Raw genomic sequence first — 23620 nt, 5'->3', positions numbered from 1 at the left:
CAGGATCTTAGTCTAACTCTGCCACAAAGTTAGATGTATGGGCTTAAACCTCCTGTGTGCAGGAGATTCTCACAGGAGATTCTCTTTAAGGAACACAGAATGAAGACAGTCCTGACAAGCTATTTTATTTACTAAACGTTAGAAAAGTCAGAAAACAGAAAAAAAAATCAGATTTTAAATTTTCCTTTAAATTTTCATGTTTATTCATCGATACAGAATAAAATTACTGAGCCAAATTAAGGCCTGACAACTACAGATACTCCTTGAGACCAAGGGCAAAGTATTGTATATCTTTATATCCTCTACACTATTTGATTAACAAACTGTAGCAATGTCATTAGTGCTAATATTACCTCAATATCTTCACCCATAAACCAATAATCAGAATGTAAACAGCTGTGAAGTAAAATGGAACAGCAATATTTTCTTTCCTGATCTATAAAAACACTAGTACTTGAAAAAAATTTCAGAAATTACAAGACTAGTTCCATCAACTTTATTTTACAAATGAAAAAGATACTACCATAACACAACAAACTAAATATTAACCCACAAAAGGATGACAGACAAATCTATTCAGAAATTTTACAGAATTTATATAAGTGACTCAAGTTAAACAAAGCAAAACTAAAATTACAAATTAGTAAAAAAAAAAAATGTCGATGAGACTACTACATATCAAACCAGCTGGATGCAGCCAAAAGCAGACAGAGAAAAAACATATAATACTAAAATAAATGTATGAGAAAAACAAAAAAGATAAAAAGATAATCATTCAACACAAAAAGATAGAAAGAGGAAAAAGAAAATAAGTGAATGACCAAAAGTAGAAAACAAACCAAAAAAACTTAGGCTTGGTTTTATTTTTTATTTTTATTTTTTGTGAGGAAGATCAGCCCTGAGCTAACATCCATGCCAATCCTCCTCTTTTTGCTGAGGAAGACCAGCTCTGAGCTAACAACTATTGCCGACCCTCCTCTTTTCCCCCAAAGCCCCAGTAGATAGTTGCATGTCATAGCTGCACATCCTTCTAGTTGCTGTATGTGGGACGCCGCCTCAGCGTGGCCGGAGAGGCAGTGCATCGGTGCACGCCCGGGATCCGAACCCAGGCCGCCAGTAGCGGAGTGCACGCACTTAACCACCAAGCCACGGGGCCGGCCCCCTAGACTTGGTTTTTTAAAAAAAAAAAAAGGTGGCTCCAAACCTTTAGGAAATCTGATCAAGGGGGAAAATCATACATAACACATGCACAACATTAGGAATAAGAAAAAAATTGTAACTACAGATTATGAGGAGACTACAACATTTTGCAAAGACTTCTGTGTGACAAAAGATACCATAAATACAACTAAGAAACAAGAAATAGATTTGAAGATATTGGCAATATAAATAATGGAAAAAGGATAAATCGTCAGAAAATGTAAATAACTCCCAAAAATCAGTAAGGAGAAAACAAGCAACCTAGAAAATGGGCTAAAAAAAAAGAACAGGCAATTAACAGAAAAAGAAACTAAGTAACCAGTAAACATTAGATGCTCGACCTCAGAGAAATCAGGTCAATGCAACCTAAAACAAGATACCATCTCTCATCCATCAGACTAGCAAAAAGCAATAATTTAAATTATTAATCAGAGAGTACTAGCAAGGATGTGTAGGAATAAAAAATTCACATATACTTGCTGATGGAAATGAAAACTGATACCACCACTGTGGAGAGGTGAAAATGCAGATACCCTTTTCCAGTTAAACAAAGAGATCTGAATAAACACCCTTCCCCGCTCCCTCCCAAAATTCCACTAAAAAAGGAATAAAAAATTAAAAAAATGTAAATGCGCAAGGACAAAGAAAATGGAAAAGGGTTCAACAGCTTACAAGAGGTTTCAGTGAAATTTTCTAAAAGGTGAAAACTGAATGAATGAAACAGAGAAAGCTGAAAATCTAACTGCCTACAGGGAAGGGAACTAACAAAGTGCAAGCCAAATCATGCCAGAGAAGCCAGAAGGGATCTGAATTAAGAAGCATGAGACATCACTGAAGACCAGAGTTCAAGATGAGGCTGGGAAGAGAAGGTATGGACGAAAATCTTTGGAAGAAACCTTTAGGCTCCCAGATCCTCTACTCTGAGGGTAGGTTTACTCTCAGGAAAATGTCAGAGATATCTAGCACAGCTAAGGTGGAGCTCAAGCTCATCTTCCCCTGAGTCGGGAGGATGGGGACTGAGAAGCTATGGCTGGGAGTGCTAATTGCCTATATCATTATCTCTCCTTCTAATAGAACCCCAGATTTTAGCTGGTTATATTGCTGCCTTTAATAAAAATACCTTTTCCTATCCAACCTTCTATGAGACGTGGACATAGATAATGACCAATAACATAGGAGCAGGTTGCTGTGGGGCAGTTTCCAGGAAACATTGGAGGCTGAGCCTCCTGCCTCCTTTCTCCCTTCCTCCACCATACTGTCTGAAACTTGGGACTGCTAAATGGGCCTGGAGAACAAAGACTGGAAGTTTTACAGAGCAGATAGCCGGAAGGAGCCTGAGCCCAACGAACTTCACAGAACCTCTATACCAGCCCTAGACTACCAGAACGACCTATCTACCAACTTTTTACACAGGAATAAAATCATAATTTAAGTCACTGATAATTTGAGATCTACCGCATTCAGCTGAATCCAACTCTAATTCAGGTGCCACACTAAAAACAGATGATATAAAAGACTGCATACACGACTGTGTGGGTCCTCAATCTCCACTCCCCTGATGAAATTTCAGAAAGCTGACAACCAGGCTTTTTCATGGAAGGAGACTGGAAGCCTTCTCTCTAAAGAAACTTATCACCAGAAAGGACAGATACTGACATCTGGCGTTTTCCCCCCAAAAAACCAGCAGCATTCCCATCTGATCACCCCAGAATAAAGTTCACCATTTACCAAGACTCTTCTAATCAATTTTTAGTTAAAGCCACTTTGTAAAGGATGACATTCACTCTCAATATCATACACATAAATGTGCACTTTAGCAAATTTTAACAGACCATCTACAAGTTAATAATAAAAAGTCAAGTCCATCATTGGACCTATACATGAAGCTGTGTACCACCACTTATCAAGCTAGCTTCTATTCTTTAGGAATTAGCTTAATCTCTTTTTTTCGAAAATTTTATCTAAAAGTTCAAGTTAAAAATATGTAAATTAATGTTCAGTTTACATTATTCAAACATAATTATTAAAAGTAAGATATTCTGCTTGATTGAATAAACATCTCACAACTGTTTGATTTTTACAGCATATATACCCAAGGAACTTGTGTACACACCTCCATTATAAAATTTAATAGACTATCAGCTCATCCTAACCCCACTAGAAGAGCAAAAAGTGAAAAAAAATGTAGTTGTTGAATGAATGTACTAGGAGAGGATAATATAGAGGTGACGAAAGAAATATGGTTAGCTTCAAAGAGACCATCTGCAACAGCCCTAGTACCTACGAACAGTTCTCATATTTACGCCTGGGAAAATAATAAAGGAATGAACAAATGAATGAAGTTTTACAGTTCACAGCAGAACCTTATCAGAACTAGTATTTCCTCTTGTCCATTAGTCTTAAATCTATGCACCAATTTTCTCTGAAGACTCCAAGCTCCTTAAGGGTTGGGACCACACCTAACCTATTCAACAAGATTGTTATCATGCTGTTCATTATACCACACCCATGCTTCCTTAATGCTACTAATGGAAAATCCTCACTCAGTGCTACTCATGTCTACACAAAAAAATACATTGGAGATTTTTTCAAAGTATGTCGATTCTAAAGAATGTCTAAGTATTCCTAGGTTACCTTAAAAAATTCTTATATAAGTATCAAACTAACGATCTTTGCAACCCAACAGTCTTATCTTTAAAACTGACACTAAGGGGTCATAATCTCTCTAAGAAATCTATTCAGTATCCTCCTTTTGGGGAACCAGCCCTTCCCCAGTCCATACTAATATTGCTTTGATCCATGGAAGATGGAGAAGTTAAACCAGCAGAGTGACTCAGATCAAGGCAAACAAACTGGCCCATTTCCCATCATCATAAATGGGCACAAGCCAACCCAAATAGAGGCCTCCCATGGACTTTCACCAGAGCTAAGGAAAAAAGCACTCTCCGATGAAGATCCTCAGTATTAGGGGCATCTCTCCCAATACAGAAACAAAGCTCGCCTAAGAGGGAATCATCATGGAGGCAAGTTGATCTCCAGTGATGCCTAAAGCTAAGGAAACTATTCCTCGACTTTTCAGTTATCAGAACAAATAAGCTAGTTTAACCTGGGCTTCTCCTGCCTGCATCCTAACACAGCTGTGTTTCTCCTGTGAAACAAGAATATGATATACATAGGAAATGAGATCATTAACAACGTAGGCGAAGAAATTTTAACTATTTAACTATAAAATGCTGTAAAAATGTTCTGCCATCCTAACTGGAAAATACCACAAAAGGAACTCTCATTAAATACAGCATGAGCTCACTAAGCATTTGCTAAGACAACAAATTTACTCCATTATGCGCATACCTGCTTGTGAACAAACTGATTTTACGCAACCTATCTTGAACCCATTATGTCACTCAAGTTTGATTTCAAACAATTGTAGTTCCTAACCTTTGGAATTCTCCATCTGTCATTTGATTATGATGAACTTAGAAAGACGCCTAATTTCAAGTGGACAATGTAATAAGTAATAGACATGTGTTTCAGTGTCTCAATTCTCCCACTTCCCTCAAGCAACTACTATTATGAAATCCAAATCCGGCCAAAAAGTTTTGCAGTGATGCAAAAACGGAGGGAAACGAGAGTCTCAGTTAGAGACCCCCAAAAAGTGAAAAAAAAAACTAGTTCTAGGTAAATGTGGCAAGACAGAGCGGTACGTGGCAGACCGTTCCTCCCAGGCATCCGACCGACCAAGCCCCGGCTGACCAGCAGCACAAGCGGGCAGGGTGAGCAGCGGCCTGCGGGCCGCTCTGCTCACTAAGAAGGAATGCAGACCACACCTACGCACCCGGCCAAGCCAGGGCGGGGCGGCCGGGCCTGGGCCGTGGGTGGGAGAGAGAGAGGAAGTAAAGGCGGAGGAGGGAAGGAGGCCGGCAGGCTGCACTGCAGACAACCTCCCGCGCCCGGCCCCAGGCCCACCTCAGGAGCGTCTCGAGCGCGCCCTCGTGCTTGTCCAGCGGGCGGCCGAGAGCGGCGCGGCGCAGCTTGCTGAGCTCCTCCGCCGCGCGGCAGTACTGGGCCTGCTCCTCCCCGCCACTCGGGTACGTCTGCTGGATGAACTTCACCAGCGGCTTGGCCAGGTCCACCTCCGAGGTCTTTTTCAGCTGTACCGAGATGAACGTCGCCATGGCGAGCACCTCGGCAGCCGTTCGGGCCACACAGACCGCGGCACAGCGACGAGGACCGAGGCGCGCGGGCTAGCGAGCTGGCGGACGGGCGGACCGACGGGCTGACGGACGAGCGCTGGGCCTGCGCTTCGGGTCCGGCCACTTCCGGGAGCTCCTGCGCAGGCGCAGCCCGCGGTCACGTGAGGGAGTTGGGGCGGCTGCGCCTCTCACCTGGGCCCAGCTCCGCCTGGGCTGCGTGATAAGGTCCTAGTTGTCTGTGCATGTGGTGTTCTCTTCGTCTTTACTGCCGCGGCGGGTAGACAGAGCGCTTTCACGTAAAAGTAACACTCCACTCAAACAACTTCTCAGTGAAGGACTTCTGGTATTGCCACCTTCGAGAGTTTGCGGCGACCTAAGACCTAGCAGCCTAAGGGTTATTGTGACCCATGGTAGTTCATTCAACGCGCTGTGTACAAGTACTGAGTGCACGGTGAGCCTGGTAGGCAAGGTCCCTGCCATTGTGAAGTTTACAGTCAGGTAAGGACACAGATACTAAGGTGCACAAACAAGTATCATAGTACAAGAAACATGGTGCTTGGGATATAGCATATTAGGGTCCATTGGAAGAACCTAGTTTCAACAAGATAATTAAAGAAGGCTTCTCTGAGAAGGTGAACTTAAAATAACCTGCAGTTTGAGAAGATGCTTGACATTGGAGGAGAAGAGTGGCAAAGAAGTAGTGGCAAGGGAGAGCCTCCCAGACCGAGGAGCAGTGAGTGCAAAGGTCCTAGGAGGCAAGTACTTCCCATATTCAGGGAGTTGAAGCAAACCGTGTGGCAAAAACTTAAAAAGAGTTTTCTCTACTCTTAAAAAGTAGAGAATGCGGGCCGGCCCCGTGGCTTAGCGGTTAAGTGCGCGCACTCCCCTGCTGGCGGCCTGGGTTCGGATCCCGGGCACGCACTGACGGACCGCTTCTCTGGCCATGCTGAGGCCGCATCCCACATACAGCAACTAGAAGGATGTGCAGCTATGACATACAGCTATCTGCTGGGGCTTTGGGGGGAAAAAAAAATAAATAAAATTATTTTTAAAAAAAAGTAGAGAATGGAATGAAATACAGAAAAAGTAGAGGGGCCGCCCCGTGGCTTAGCGGTTAAGTGCGTGCGCCCCCGCTGCTGGTGGCTGGGTTCGGATCCGAGCCCACGCACCGCTTTTCCGGCCATGCTGAGGAGGCGTCCCACATATAGTAACTAGAAGGTTGTGCAACTATGACATACAACTATCTACTGGGGCTTTGGGGAGTAAAAAAGGAGGAGGATAGGCAATAGATGTTAGCTCAGAGCCAGTCTTCCTCAGCAAAAAGAGGAGGATTAGCGTAGATGTTAGCTCAGGGCTGATCTTCCTCACAAAAAAAAAAAAAAAAAGAAAAAGTAGAGACTAGAATGAGACAAAGTTGGAAGAGTAAGCAGGCAGGCATCAAATCATTCAAAACCTTGTAGGCCAAGTTAAAGAATTTGTATTGTAGAATAAATGCAAAGGAAGCTATAAATAGCGTTTAAACAATAGTGACATGATACAATTTACATTTTAAAAAGGCCACCCTGTGCATCAATCTGATATTGTGTCTCTTGATGGGATGTGGTATGAAGTATACAATATCATCTATGAGATATTCCAGGCAAGAATGTTTAACTTGAATCTATCAAACCTTTTCATTTAACACACAACATATAAGAAATCCAGGGGATAGAGGAACAACTAAATGATACCATAGGAAGTAACCAAACATCCAGAAGGTGGAACATTCTGCAGGATAACTGACCCCCTCTGGTCAACACTTTATTGTTATGAAAAAAGCCACTGCTCTGTGAAAAGACATTTAAAGGACTTAAGAGCCTGCACTGAATCCTGGTTTGAACAGACCACCTATAAAATGCATTTTCAGGAGAACTGAAGAAATTTGAATATAGATGGACTGAGTATAAGATGAAAAAGTATTGCCATGGAAAGGTGGAGATTATTAACTGAAAAGAGCAAGTCACAGAACAGTATGTATGTTGTGATATCTCATTTTGGTTACAAAATGCACATATGTGTATTCATGTACTACAAAAAAGATCTGGAAGGATTACACCCTTAGTGTTAGCAGTTGTAATCTTTAGAAGTAGAAATGTATATTTTTATTTTTTTATTTTTGCGTGTCTTTTTTGTATGTTTTTACAGCGTATATGCTAATTTTGTTATAAAAGTTTATTTTACCAGTTTTTAAAATTTATTTTAATTAAAATATTCTAAGTTAAAATAAATAAAATAGTTACTCTGGCTGCTGTGTAGGAAATGGCGTTAGGGAAAGACAAGATGGAAGCAGGGAGGCAAATCATGAAACCATTTCAGAAATCCAGGCAAGAGATCAGGAAAGCTAATATTAGCAGGAGTGAGTCAAGTTGATGTATTTCTGAGTTAAAAATTGAATTTACTGATAACAGGAAAGGAAAGTAAGGAAAAGGAAGTGATCAAGATGGCTCCCAGTTTGGGGGCCTAAACATCTGAATGGTAACTGGAATCATTTACTGATATAAGGAAAACTGATGGATAATCCACTGATGGGGGCAGGGGATGGAGAGTGTTTATACCCAAGCATTCAAGTGGAGTCATTAAATTGACAATTGGGTATATGAGATTAGATCTCCAAGAAGAGGTCTTGTTTGGGAATCAACAGGCAGCATACACATTATTTTTAAGCCACTGGGACTACAAAGGAACACAAATAGAAATATGTCAGAAGCTATCAGGAAATATAGGATCAGATTAAGTGTTTTTTAGATAGAAGGTAATAGAGTATCTTACAGGTTGGTTGACAAGACTAACCTCCTGGGAAGAAAATGAAGATTCAGAAGAGCTAAGGATAACCAAAAGAGCAAAGTACATGAAAAGAGGAGGGGAAAGGATAACTGAGGAGGAAAGGTACAAGGGGAGGGATTAACTCTCAGAAAGATGAAGGATATGTCATTTGTTGAGGCAGATGGAAGGAAATAGGAAATGAACATAGATGTGAGTAACTGTGTGGCATTGATCAAGGGAAGATTAAAGTGATCCCATCTGGTGGAACTTAGAATAAAATCCAAACTCCTTACTATAGCAGTATCTCTCTCTGCATGTCTCAACTTCATATTTTGCCACTTGTTCCTTATTCATTACTGCCCAGTCACATTGGTCTTATTTCAGTTTCTCAAACTCGCTGAGATCTTTCTTTCTTCATATGACCTAGAATACTTTCCCCTTTTCTTCATATCTCAGTTGAAATGTCTCCTCTCCATCATACCATCTAAAGTAGATTCCCACCTTGTTAATGTCTAACTCAGCCATTGTTTATTTCCTTCATAACACTTATCCTAACTAGCAAGTGTTTTGTTTGTTGATTTAATTTTTATCTGACTTCCCCACTAGAATATAAGGTCCATAAGGGCAAAAATTGTGTTTGTTTTGTATACTGTTATATCTCCAGCACTTGGCACAGTGAGCACTCAGTAAATATTTTCAAATGAGTTTCACTGCTTGTGAAAAAAAATTAGATTTCTACTGTAATCATTAATTAGGCAATAAGCCAGTTGCCAAAGAAGGACGGTGTATTAGAATAGGCTAGCTCGTGCTCTGATAATAAACAATTTCAAAGTTTCAGTGTCTTAACATAATAAACATTTGTTCCTTGCTCACACAAAGTCTAATATGGGACAGGCAACTCTCCAAGGTAGCTGTCCTCCAAGCAATGTCTCAGTAATCCAGACTACTTTGATCTTGTAGCTCAGCCATCTCAACATGAGACTCCACTTTCAAAGAAGAAGAGGGAATCTACAGCATCACACAGCAGCTTTTCACTGCCTCAGCCCTCTCACTTCCACTCACATTTCACTGACTAGAACCTCTCACTTGGCCCCATCAAACTGCATTGGGAATGGGAGGGGTGGTCTTTGGTATGCCACAAGGGAAGGAAGAAGTGGATATTAAGGAACACTAGTGATGCAGTCCAAGGATGAGTTTCACTGCTTCCAACCTTGCTTATGGAAACATTGATTTTTCCATCTGTGTAATGAAACTCCATAAAATACGTTCTTAGAGTATATTCTCAGATGTAATATTGTGGAGGATATTAAGTCAATAGATTTTCCTCCCTAATAATCCCTAGTTCTGATGGACCCATCATTACCCCCACTGATTGAACCAATGGAAATAATTGCCTCTTTGGAATGACAGAACCCTACTGAAAACAGCTTTGAGTTTCAAAATAGATTTTATTAGAGTCTATTTTGAGACAATAGCCTGAAAGTAAGCACTTGTGATTTTTGGAGGAGCCAAGATTTGTTGAGAAAATAGGCTTGTCAAACCAAGCCCAGAAGACTGCAATAAAGAGTTTTTACAATGAATGAGAGAGTGTATGGGATAAGGATTTGATGTAAGGAAAGTTCCTGCAATGCAAGAAAGAGAAAGCCCTTTGGGTGCTGAGAAGAGTCATCTAAGAGAGAGAAAGTGAAGGGCAAAGGGTAAATGAGATGTCCTCACTTCCTTACTCCACACTCAGAGTAAACCTAGAGTGTCGGGTAGGGGCCAGAGGAGGAGCTAGGGAGAAAAAGGTATGGAGTAGAAAACTCAAATAGATTTGAGGAAATGAAGGATGGTACTCCATGTCATCTGGGGTGACACATCCTGTGTAAGGAGTGGAAAGAGGAGAATGGTGTGGGGCAGGGGCAGTGGGTTTTTTGCAACATGTAATAGAGAACCATTTGTCTCCCTAATCTATTTGCATATTTAACTTTTGAAGAAATAAAAAATGAAAGCAAGAAGAGAAAATTGCCCATTTTTCACATATGGGTGTGTAAATCTTGTCCACAAACCATGAAAATTTTAAAGAGAAATAGGGGAACTATTCAGCCTTTTATTTAGAATTACTCCCTACGTAAGCCCATTCTTTTTTTTTTTTTTTTTTTTGGTGAGGAGGATTAGCCCTGAGCTAACACCTTTGCCAATCCTCTTTTTTGCTGAGGAAGATGGGCCCTGGGCTAGCATCCATGCCCATCTTCCTCTACTTTATGTGGGATGCCTGCCACAGCATGGCTTGATAAGCGCTGCATAAGTCTGCACCCTGGATCCAAACCTGCGAACCCCGAATGGCCGCCAGAAGCGGAGCGCATGAACTTAACCACTATGCCACCGAGCTGGCCCCTGTAAGCCCATTCTCATCCCATGTACTGCTGCTCATATTTCCATCAGTTGCTAGTTCGCTAATACTATTCACAGCTGTTTGAATAACTATTGCCCTTTGCCCTTTGTCTCTCTTAAATGAGAGTATTTTACTTGGGTAAGATAACTTCTGAGAATAAATATAAGCATTATTTTGAAAAAGTTGCTTTATAGAGTAGAAATAAATATTTCTGCCGAGAGCTGAAAATTGTCTCCTGAGTATCTCAACATTGAGTGCATGTTTCAAGACTCCTGTTTTCATTAAAATCCAATATTTGTTTAAGTGTTTCAAGTGGAAAGAGGAACTCTTGCTTCACTCTCACCTCACTCTCCTCACCTTCTCACCCTGACTTTTGCTGTTAATTTGCTTTTAGTGGTACATAAGAATGTTCCGGGGCCAGCCCTGTGGCTTAGTGGTTAAGTGCACGTGCTCCGCTACTGGCAGCCCGGGTTGGAATCCTGGGCATTCACCAACGCACCGCTTCTCCGGCCATGCTGAGGCGGCGTCCCACATACAGCAACTAGAAGGATGTGCGACTATGACGTACAGCTATCTCCCGGGGCTTTGGGGAAAAAAAGGAGGAGGATTGGCAATAGATGTTAGCTCAGAGCCGGTCTTCCTCAGCAAAAAAAAGAGGAGGATTAGCATGAATGTTAGCTCAGGGCTGATCTTCCTCACAAAAAAAAAAAAAGTTTCTTTAGTCTGCTCCTTCGGGCATACATTAGTTCTCTGTTTCAAATTCTGGGAACAGTAAGTAAATGGTTATTAGTGTCTCTTCGTATTAAACACACTTGAGTTTCCTTGTAAGAAAATTGTGCGTATACACAGAATACATTTAATTTCATTTATCTTTATTTATTTAATATTTATGACTATATATTAAAAAGCAAATCCTGTAAGCTTCCTGGTACAAAGGAAAGTATCAATAACATTTGAATGACCATACTAAGTTGTTCAGCAAATATCTCTGGATCTTCCACTGTGTGCCAAGCAAAATTTAAAACAAGAGAATTCTGTAACCAATCTATCAATCTATTGTATATATTTACAGAGGTCCTGCATCCACCCTCATAGAGCGTAGTTCAGGAGATAATTCGTAGGAGGAGGTCTGGGAGAGAAGTTAAATAGTCCTAAAATGGCAGCTGTGCAGCAAGCCTAAAGAGTAGCCAGCCCAGATCAAAGCAGGAGGATGAAGGGCTCCAGAAGGAAGGTCCCTTAGAGGAAAAAGGAAAGATTGGAGGGATTAGACAGAATACTTGATGTGATGGAGCTTTCAGAAGAAGATAAGAATAATTATAAGGAAGAAGAAAAGAAAGTAACACTAAAATAAAAGACTGAGCAAGTAAGGAAATAAAATCATAGTACATATCTTGGTATGCTATTAACAAAATTTACAGTCACAATAAACACTAATATTTTTAGGTGTCTACCAGGTTTCTTCCTGAAAAATTACTATTTTCTCTTTGTAATTAACAAGTAATTTGTGGGAATATACTTTGACACTATATAAATATATTGTTCCTCATTAAACTTTTTTCTAGTAGTTTTTGCATCCTTTGATGATTCTTGGCTGAATCTGTTATTGTTATCATGGTTGCAAAATGGTAATTTTCTTATCTATCATTCCTCCTATATTGATTAGTTGGCATTATTCTATAAGGAAGAGTTTTCCTTTCTCTCCCATTTATTTATTTATTCATTTGTTTATATATTTATATCAGCATAGGCTCATAGATTTTTATTTTATTCAGTATATTATAATTCATTACTGTCATTATTTATATGGATGCTCTGTTTTGTCCAAGATTTGGCAATGGGAGCACCTTCAGGCTGGCTCCCATGTTCTTTTTCCCCAAACATTTTAATTTTTAAAATTTCAAACACAGCATAGAAGTTTACAGTCAATACCTACATAACCACCATCTAGATTCTAACATTAACATTTTACTATCACATATATCTATCTTTATCACATATCTACCTATCTAATCACCCCACTATCCATCCACCCATTAATCTGTCTTACTTTTTGGATCCATTTCACAGTACATTGCAAACATCAGAAAGGAAAAGTAGAATGAGTAACTTGATTGGTGAATTGGATACATGGGAGTCAAAAGATATTATTTAAATGATATCAGCAAATGTCATTTAAAGCTGACATATCAAATAGCAGAAGGAAGTAAGCAAAAGGGGGACCAAATAAGAAAAAGGCATTAGTATAAAGATAACCATTAAAACAAAAATATAAACTTTCCTAAACACCAAAAGAAAATTAAAAAGAGCAAATAGACCACATGGAGAAAAACAGTAAAAATAACAATATGCTCCATAAATATAGCACAGAATGATATGACAATATTGAGATCAAACATAACAATCGTCTAATAAATATAATTGGGTAGAAATTGACCATTGAAAGAAAAGACTTTTAGATTGATTCACAAAAGAAAACCCAAATATGATAGATTACAAAATTAGCCACAAATTCTTTCCCTCCCTTCATCTATGACTTTGCAATGTGATATTGCAGATCCTTTCAGCAAGAGATGGATCTGTTTCTCCACCCCTTAAGTCTGGGTTGTTGATGTGAATTGCTTTGGCCAATGGGGCATTAGCAATTGTGGTGCAAGCAGACACTTCAGTTATCAGGACTTGTCCCCTCTTGCTGCACTTGAAACCCTGTGACCTCTGTGTGTTCAGTGTAGCCTGCTGGATAATGAAAGACACATGGCCCAGCCATTCCCCTAGCCATAGGCAAAAATCTGCTGATTGTCAAATATGTGAATGTGGCTACCTTAGATCATCCAGCTACCAGCCAGCCCCTCAGCTGACATCACACGTGTGAACAAGCCCATTGGATCAGCTGAGCCAGCCTAGACCACAAATGCTCAGCCAACCCACAGATCATGAGCTAAATAAATGACTCGCGCTTTAAGCCACGAAGTTTTGGTATGGTTGGTTATGCAGCAAAAGCTAACTGATACACTAACATTATGGTACATACAAACAATACACCTAAAACAAAATGATTCAGAAAGGACAAATAGAAAGGAATAGACAAAGATATACAAGGCAAATGGAAATAAGAAGAATGCAGAGGTTGTTATGTTGATATCAGACAGTTCAAGCCAAAAAGACTTACACGTGTTTAAGGACACTTCATAATGCTAAAGGATAAAATTATCCAGAAAAAAAAATGTAACTAACGGTTGCAATTAAAAAAATTTTGAATAACTGCATATCAGGTAGCCCAAAACTATGTACCAAATAACACAGCAACCACCATCACTAAAAAAACAAACTACAAGATTAAATTTCCAAGTAATAATTTCAAATCTTTTGGCCAAATCTATGAGTAGCTAAGGGAATTGAAAGGAATATTGCTCAGGGATGATCCAAAGAAGGTACACTTGGAATCAAGGTAGGTGGATTAAGTCTCTTCTAAATAATAGTGTGTAATACTAACCTCCTTATGAGAGATATGGCTTTGCAAATTATGGGGCAGATGAGAAAGTATATATCATCCACTTTGTGGTTAGGCTGTACGCTATGAAAATTAATATTTGTCTTTGGGAGATGGTGATTCAACAGTCACCTGCAGCACCTTTAGGAGAACAAAGAGACTCGTCTACAAGTCACAGAAGTGAGTTCCTTCACCTACCTTGTACTTTTTGTGGGACCTGGATAGTCAAAGTTCCTCACCATAACTTGGACTATGAGAGGACTCCACTGCCCTTACCCACCACACCCTCCCCCAGGATACTCGTCTAGCCTAACTGTTCTCAACCACAGGTAATTCTGCCCCCTGGAGGACAATTAGCAATGTCTGGAGACATTTTTGGTTGTCACAACTTGGGGAGGGGATGGAATGCTACTGGCATCTGGTGGGTAGAGACCAAGAATACTACGTACAGTACACGAGACAGTCTCCCACAACAAAAACTTATCTAGTCCAAAATGTCTAAGGTACTGAGGGTGAGATTCACTCTTGAGAAGTGTAATGTTCAAAACAGGCTTAAAATTTTGAGGAATGTACTGCTGGAGATATAGTCTAATCCATTTGGAAGGGGTGGGTTGTTCCAAAGAATGAATGAAGGCTTGCTTTGAGAGGTGAGAAGGAAGCATTGTTGCAGAGAGATTGGTGCCTAAGAGTAGGGGAGAAAAATTAGAAACTGGAGTACAACAACAAGGGTTGAATTTCTTGAGGACTTTTTCATTAAACTAAGGAGAAAGTCATTGTCATTTTTTTAATTGCCTCATTTGTCACTAAAGGGAGAATGAAGGAACAAGACAGCAAAGAATGTGACTGGCCCCACATTCTCAACTCTGCTGACCACATGGTGAGGAACCTACACCCTATCCTGGTGACCGTGTCCAGAGGTTCCAGGTGGTGACCAGCAGCAACATGATCAGTGGTTCATGCAGAGATGAGAGCACCAAAGAGGAATACACACGTGAAGAGCAAGTTTGGGAGTACAACAAAGGGGTTTAAGATAAGTTGCTCTGACTGGTAGTTGAGGTCCTCCTCCCTCCCATATACCTTCGCCTATTCATCCTTCTCTATCTTCATCTTCACCTGGGTATCCTCACCTCTCCCTCTTTGTCCTTTGTCTTAAGCCTTTAGAGATAAGGATGTAGGTCAGGCTTTAGATCATTAATGTAATCCCATCCTCAAGCCTTAGTAGTTCAGGAAAAAAAAAATGACCCAATTCTGACTATTGAGATATAAAAGAGGTTTGCCAGAGGTCCCAGAGAAGAAATCTTCTTTGCTCTTTTGAGAGAATTTCTGAATGCAACCTTACTTTCCCTAGATGTGATGAAGAAACATCTCTCTGTCAGAGTTCTTACTTGCGCACAATAGAAATGAACTGTGGATAGTTTATTAAATTTTTTTAAATTTAATAATAAAATTTTATACAAAATAAAATAGTATAATTTAATTTAAATAATTTAATAAAATTAAGTTAAAATTAGTAATAATAATAAAATTTAATAAAATAATAAATTTTAAATTTTAAATTTATTAAAAGGATATTAGGGTGTTCAGAGTCTCTGGGAAGGCCAGAGAATCAGGCTTCAGGGCCATACAGCAGAATATATCCTATTGCAGAACTGCTGCAGAGAAAACACCACTGCCAGCCCACTGAGCACAAATACCCCGCTGGCAAAGGGTGCTGGGCCCTGGGGGCTTCTGCCTGAGCCTCTGCAACTGCAGCCTCTAGAGATAATACTGCCACCCTTCCCAGAAGGGTTTCTGCATGGTTCTTGCATCTTCGTGTCACCAGATTCCATGTGAATGTCTGGAAAGGGTATAGGCAGAGCTGCAAAGGCTGGGAAACAGAATTTCTGGATTCCACACTGGTGAAGTAAAGACTCATAAGATGGAGAACTCGCTGTAGGAACGATTTTCAAAGGTGCCTTGCAGCCATAAAAAATGCATATGTCAACTATACCTTAGGCGCGATTGGCAACCATCTTGTGACCTTGATGAGGAATTAGCCTTTGGATAAAACTGACATACCAGAAGTCAGAGAGGAGAGCTAGAAGGAAACTGGGTCTACGATGATATCACTGAAATGCTGAATAATACCAGAGCTGATGCCCCCCCTCCCGTTTCTGGGATCTAGGTCCATAGCCCAGTAAATTCCCATTGTTGTCTGAACCTGTTTGAGTTGCATTTTTCTCTTACTTACAAATGAATGTATCATAAATTAAATAATATATAAACAAAAAATAATTGGAAAGCACTACTAAACGCTTAACAGTGGAATTACTGGATTACAGAGTATGTGCATGTTAAATTTGGATACATGTTACTAAATTACCTTCCAAAATTTTGCACTAATGTTTATTTCCACTAGCAGTTTGTGAGAGTTTCTTCACACCCTCACTAACACTAAATTTTATCCTCTTTTTTAATATTTATTACCCTGTTAGATGAAAAATAGCATCTCACTATGCTTTTAATCTTCATGTTTAATAAATAATTTAATTATGAATGAAATCAAAACTTTTTAAGTATTATTTATATTTCTTTTTTCTGTTAGCTGCTTATTTTTATCCTTTTGCCTTTTTTCTGTCCAATTACTCGTCTCTTTCCTTATCGACATATAAGTGCTCTTTGTTTATTAGGAAAATCATTCTTTTGTGATATATTTTCCATACCCATTCTGTCATTTGTCTTTTGGTGTATATATCTGTTTTTAACATTCAAATTAAACAAATGTGCCTACACCCCTACTACCCTGAATGTGCCTGATCCCAGAAGATAAGCAGGGGTGGACCTGGTTAATACTTAGATGGGAGACCATCTGGGAATATCTGGTGCTCTAGATATCTATATATATATTAAACATGTATATATGGTACATCATGTGTACTATATGTTTGTGTCCTTCTATGGTAGACTCAGAAAGAGAGTCCATAGGCTCAATCTTGCTTATGACTGGCTTTAAGAATGAAAGATGGATGAATTCTGTAAAGTTGCAACATACAAAATCAATATACAAAAATCAGTTGCATTTCTATACATTAACAATGAAAGATTAGAGAGAAATTAAGAAAACAGTTCCATTTACAATAGCATGAAAAATAATAAAATACTTAGGAGTAAATTTAACCAAGGAGGTTAAAGATCTGTACACTAAAAACTATAAAACATTGGGGGCCGGCCTGGTGGCGCAAGCGGTTAAGTGCGCGCGTTCCGATTTGGCGGCCCAGGGTTCGCAGGTTTGGAACCCGGGCGCTCACCAACACATCGCTTGTGAAGCCATGCTGTGGCGGCGTCCTATATAAAGTAGAGGAAGATGGGCACGGATGTTAGCTCAGGGCCAATCTTCCTCAAGAAAAAAGGGGAGGATTGGCATCAGATGTTAGCTCAGGGCTAGTCCTCCTCACACACACACAAAAAAAACTATAAAACATTGGTGAAAGAAATTGAAGAATACACAAAAATGGAAAGCTATCTTGTGTTCATGGATTGGAAGAGTTAGTATTGTTAAAATGTCCATACTACTCAGAGCCATCTATAGATTCCATGAAATCCCTATTAAAATTTCAATGGCATTTATCACAAAAATTTTAAAAAACAAAAAAAACAGTTCTAAAATTCATATGGAACCACAGAAGACCCCAAATAGCCAAGACAATCTGGAGAAAGAACAAAGCTGGGGGCATCACTCTTCTTGATTTTAAACTATATTGCAAAGCTATTGTAATCAAAACAGTGTGGTATTGGCATAAAAACAGATACATAGATCAATGGAACAGAATAGAGTCCAGAAATAAACCCATGCATATATAGTCAATTAATTTTTGACAAAGAAGCCAAGAGTACACAATGGGGAAAGGATAATCTCTTCAGTAAGTGGGGTTGGGAAAACTGGATATCCCCATGCAAAAGGATGAAATTGGACCCCTATCTTACACTGTACACAAGCATCAACTCAAAATGGATTAAAGACTTGAATGTAAGACCTGAAACCAAAAAAACTCCTAGAAGAAAACATGGTGGGTAAGCTCCTTGGCGTTGGTCTTGGCAATGATTTTTTGAGTTTGACACCAACAGCAAAGGCAGCAAAAGCAAAAGTAAACAAATGGGTCTACATCAAACTAAGAAGCTTCTGCACAGCAAAGGAAACCATCGACAAAAAGAAAAGGCAACCTATGAAGTGGGAGAGAATATTTGCAAACCACATATCCAATAAGGGGTTAATACCCAAAATACATAAGAAACTCATACAATTCAACAGCAAAAAAACAAATACCCATTAAAAAATGGGCAAAAGGACCTGAATAGACATTTCCCCAAAGAAGACATGCAAATGGGCAACAGGTACATGAAAAGGTGCTCACTAATCATCAGGAAATGCAAATCAAAACCACAATGAGATATCACCTCACACCTGTCAGAATGGCTATTTTCAAAAAAATAGGTGATACCAAATGCTAGCGAGGATATGGAGAAAAGGAAACCCTTGTATACCGTTGGTGGGAATGTAAATTGGTACAGCCACTTTGGAAAACAGTATGGAGATTCCTCAAAAAATTAAAAATAGAAATACCAGGGGCTGGCCCAGTGGTGCAAGCGGTTAAGTGCACGCGCTCAAGTGCGGCGGCCCGGGGTTCGCCGGTTCGGATCCAGGCTCACACCGACGCACCGCTTGTTAGGCCATGCTGTGGCGGCGTCCCATATAAAGTAGAGGAAGATGGGCACGGATGTTAGCCCAGGGCCAGTCTTCCTCAGCAAAAAAGAGGAGGATTGGCGTGGATGTTAGCAAAAAAAAAAAGAAATACCATATGATCCAGCAATCTTACTTCTGGGTATATAGCTAAAGTAAACAAAATCGTTATCTCAAAGAAGTATCAGCACTCTCATGTTCTCTGCAGGATTATTCACAATAGCCAAGGTATGGAAACAACTTAAGTGTCTGTCGACTGATGAATGGATAAAGAAAATGTGAGATATATATATAATCAGAAAATGTGATATATATATATATAGATACCAGAAAAGAAAAATACTGCGTGATATCAGTTATATGTGGAATCTGAAAGAAAAAAGTCAAACTTATAGAAACAGTAGAATGGTGGTTGCCAGGGGCTGGGGGGCTAGGGGAAATAGGGAAAGGTTGGTAAAGAGTACAAACTATCAGTTATAAGATGAATAAGGTCTGGTCTATTGTTAACATGGTGACTATAATTAAAAATACTGTGTTGTGTAATTGAAATTTGCTAAGAGAGTAGAACTTAAGTGTTTTCACATACACACAAAAAAGGTGATGGATGTGTTAACTCAATGTTGGGAATCTTTTCACAATGTATGTGTATATCAAATATCACATTGTATGCTTTAAATATATTACAATTTTATTTGTCAATTACACTTCAATAAAGCTGAAAAAAAATGAAAGATGAAAGATCGAAAACTGCTCTAGTCCTTACAGACCTGAGTCTCTCCTACCTCTGCCCCACAAGGTGTCACTGTTGAAACACAGAAGATCTGCTATATCAAGACTGTTCGCAAGAGGGAACTATGAAAATTTAAGCGCTCTCATAGTCTGTAGTTTCAACATTACAAACACCAAGGGCTCTTTTCCTAGGACACCTGTGATGCTAGAGTGAAATTTATAAGGACTAAGCTAGAAACCTGTCCTCCTAACCAGCAGTGTTAGCCCAGGTAAGCAGTCCAGGATCCCTTCTCCTTCATGGTGAATTTCTCTTGTCTAAGCCCTGGCGTCTTTTGCTGCCATCTCAGGTCATGGCCACTTCGGTGCATCAGACGTGATGTAGTAATACTGACCCTTCTGAAGAAAGTGGTCAGGGTCTCAATAACTTCCTTCCCAGAGGCACCTTAGTCTTTGGGAAAATTTGCTGACTTTTTCCCAGCAACCTTCAACTCCTTGTACATGGATATGATAAGAAGAGCAACACTGACAACTCCCAAAATGTCCAGCTACACCCTTCCTCTGTTTGCCTTGCATTTACCTAATTAAAAGGAATCCCCCTTCCATAACAAAGGGGGACCTCCAGTAACAGAGATGCAGCTGTCAATTTTAAATGGTAATTTCTCTGCTAATAAAAATTTAAAATTCTGCCCTGCTGAGCAGCTTATTATATACAAAAATGGTATTTTACCAACATCAAGATCTGGCAGATTCGGCACTTAGTGAGGGCCCTCTTCTTAGTTTGCAGATGGCCATCTTCTTTGTGTATCCTCACATAGTGGAGAGCAGAGAGTAAAGCAACTATCTCCTTATAAGGGCATTAATCCCATCATGAAGACTCTACCTTCGTGATCTAATTACCTCCAAAAGGCCCCATCTCCAAATACCGTCACATTGGGGATTAGGGTTTCAACAAGTGAATTTGGGGGGACATAAACATAGAGTCCATAACACTCAACTGCCTAAGTTTCAATTCTAACTGCAGTATTTATTATCCATGTGACTTTGGGCCGTTTATTCAACATATCCAAGCCTCAGTCTTCACATCTAAAGATAAGTAATACTACTTACCCCAAAGGGTTACTGTGAAAATTAAATAAAATATATTAAATAATTGATAGGTTGCCTGGCACACAGTAAGTAGTCAAAGGTAGCTGTTACTGCTCTTATTGTTATTATTATTTTATTGTCATTATTGAAGGCCCCTCAATGTCTGGAACTAGAAATAGTTCATCACTAGAAAGAAAACAACCTTACTACTAACAAAGCACAGAGTCCAGATAATTAGAAAAAAAAATTTTTTCTCACCCAATCTCATTTCATTTCCCCATGAGTCAGCCTCTTTCCATTACTGATCACTTTTTATCCCGTTAGTTTGCTATTATATTCTGCTAAAACGTCCCATTGCCATAGAGAGATTTTCTCTAGTTTTATATCATTTCTCAATGTTATATACAACATGGCCAAGATGGTAGTTAAATCTTTATTCACATCCATTATTATTTTCTTAGAATAAATCCCTAGAAGAGAATATGTTAAATCAAAGGACATGAGCATTTTGAAAAGATTTTGATCTACCTTACAAAATTGTGCCTCATCTAGAAGAGATGTGTGCCTTTATGGCATGTGATGTATGTATCACATTTCTATCAGCAGCATATGAAAGTGCTGAAAACTTAACCAACATTGGCTCTTTGTTTTTTTAATCTTCACCAATTGAAAAAGTGAAAAATACTTTCTCATAGTTTTAATTTCCATTTATTTTATATCTAGTGAGGCCATGGTTTTTTTATGTGTTTCTTAGCCATTTTTGTATTCTTTTGTGAATTACTCTTTTTAATTTTTCTTTTGGAGAACTCATTTTTTTATGTTGATTTGTAAGTGCTTTCTATCAGAAGGATGATGGACCTTTATTTCAAATGTTGCAAATATTTTCCTCAGTTTGTTGTTTGCTTTTCAATTTTGTTTCTGGAGTTTTAGAGCACCAGGTTTCTGACAGACAGAATTTTATACTCTTAAAGACCAGGCATTGTGAAATAACAGAACATTAGAGACAAAGAGATGATACTCTGAGCGTCCAGAGAGAAAGAAAAAAAAAAATCACGTCACATACAAGGAGTCATAATAAAAATGACTCTGGACTTCTCAACAATATTTGAAGGGAGAAGACAATGGAACAATGTCTTCAACGTATTGAAGAGAAATGCCTTCCAACTTAGAACGGTATAACCAGCCAAACTATCGATCAATGTAAAGATTGAATATAGACACTTTAAGACTTGTAAGATCTGAAAAAGTGTACCACCTGTATTGGCTTTCTATTGCTGTTATAACAAATTTCCACATACTTAGTGTGTTAAAACAATCTAAATTTATTCTCTTACAGTTCTAGAGGTCAGAATTCCTAAATCATGGTGGTGGCAGGGCTGTGTTCCTTCCAGAGGCATTAGGGGAGAATCAGTGTTCTCATCTTTCCTAGTTTCTAGAGACTGCCTGCATTCCTTGGCTTGTGGCCCCTTCCTCCATATATAAAGCCAACACTTTTTCCTCTCTTTCTCTCTTTCTCTCTCTCTACTCCTACCTTCCTCTTATAAGGATTCTTATAATTACATTGGGTAATCTAGATAATCCAGGATAATCTCTCTATTTCAAGATCCTTAATTTAAACGCATCTGCAGTCTCTTTTGCCATTTAAGGAAACATATTCACAAGTTTCAGAGATTAGAATGTGGATATCTTTGTTCTGTTACCCAATCTATGCTACCCAATCACCTTGTTTCCACTACAATGAGGGAGTAATCTGAGAAAGAGGAAGACACGGAATACAGAAAACAGGAGATTCAACACAGGACAGCAGAGGAAGGGAATTTGCACGATGACAGTGAAGTCACAATGTCCAGATAACAACTGAACAACAGTCCTGATTGGGGCAGTGTGACACAAGAGACAGCCATGTCAACTGTTCTCACCACGTTTCTGCCAATGTGACTTATTTTTAACTCAGTGAAACTACTAGAGGATCTGCTTCACCAAAACAGGAAATAAATCTAAATATACAGATACAGATCAAGAACCCAGGAAATTTAACCTGGAAGAACAATAAAGGAAATTCCAAGACTGACAACAAAAGAAAGTCCTAGGATTATGGTTGTACAGAAGACCTAGAGAGCAACCAACAGAGAAGAAGGAGATATATAGAAGAAATGTTTCCCAAAAGATGTGAAACTAATAGATTTCAAGGCAATTAATATATTAAAGAAAAAAAAAACTGAGAAAGGAAACCAGATAAGGACTTCAGCTTCTGGTAATAGGAAAACTGGGTAATTCAGACCAACCCTACCACCAAAGACAAATGAAACAGCTAGATAGAATATTTAAATAAAACTCCTTAAAACATTAAAGAGCCAACATGAGACTAAAGCAAGATGCAGGAGAGGATAGAATCTAGAAGGTGAGCATAGTATTCAGGTCACTTTTGTCCTGGGCATTTGCTAGTCGGAAAGAGGTGAGTGAGAGGTTGCACTTTTGAAAACTTCTAAGAACTAGAGGACAAAAGTCAGAGTTCAGAGCCCACTGAGGGTGAGGTACCTTGATAAACAATCTCCTGCTTTGGACCAGGATTTCAAAGGGCTGCACCCTAGAAGGAAGGGTAAGTTGACAGTAAACCAGCCTTCACACTGACTGTCATCAGTTTTGAATTATGTGGTAAGCCCCAAATCTAAAGCTTTGAAATTGGATTAAAGTGATCCTAGATTACTAGTGGTCCCTGGCAGAGGCAAATACAAATCCTCTCTGGAGGGAGATAACATCATCTTAAGTCTTACATTATTTTTATAACTAATTTTTGAAATACATTGTTCAACACACAACCAAATATAACTAGACACATGAGGAGTCAAGATAATATGAACAAGAACTAATCGAAATAACTGACATCAGACACAGCCCTGGAGGGCTCCAAATGTTGGAATTATCAAACGCAAATAGTAAAACAAGTACATTTACTATGTTAAAGGACACAAAAGCCACATTTGAAAATTTCAACAGGAAATTGGAACTATAAAAAGTAACATATTTATAAA

At 39.1% G+C, this 23620-nt stretch overlaps 1 protein-coding gene across 2 annotated transcripts in view; it reads right to left on the bottom strand.

Annotated features, from left to right (window-relative positions):
* PDCD6IP (programmed cell death 6 interacting protein) overlaps window positions 1-5463 on the bottom strand; it is a 66399-nt gene extending 60936 nt beyond the window's left edge. Inside the window, exon 1 of one of the 2 annotated variants that reach the window (XM_058554730.1) lies at window positions 5167-5463. In XM_058554730.1, the coding sequence (XP_058410713.1) occupies window positions 5167-5375 (209 nt within the window). In that variant the 5' untranslated portion in view covers window positions 5376-5463. The remainder of the gene's footprint in view (window positions 1-5166) is intronic. The other variant, XM_058554737.1, reaches the window with a different exon arrangement.
* Window positions 5464-23620: the final 18157 nt, after the last annotated feature.

The sequence above is a fragment of the Diceros bicornis genome, chromosome 2 (assembly GCF_020826845.1).
Source record: "Diceros bicornis minor isolate mBicDic1 chromosome 2, mDicBic1.mat.cur, whole genome shotgun sequence".
Taxonomy (NCBI): Eukaryota; Metazoa; Chordata; class Mammalia; order Perissodactyla; family Rhinocerotidae; genus Diceros; species Diceros bicornis.
The sequence above is the reverse complement of the archived record's forward strand: the minus strand, read 5'-3'. Positions and strand labels throughout refer to the sequence as shown.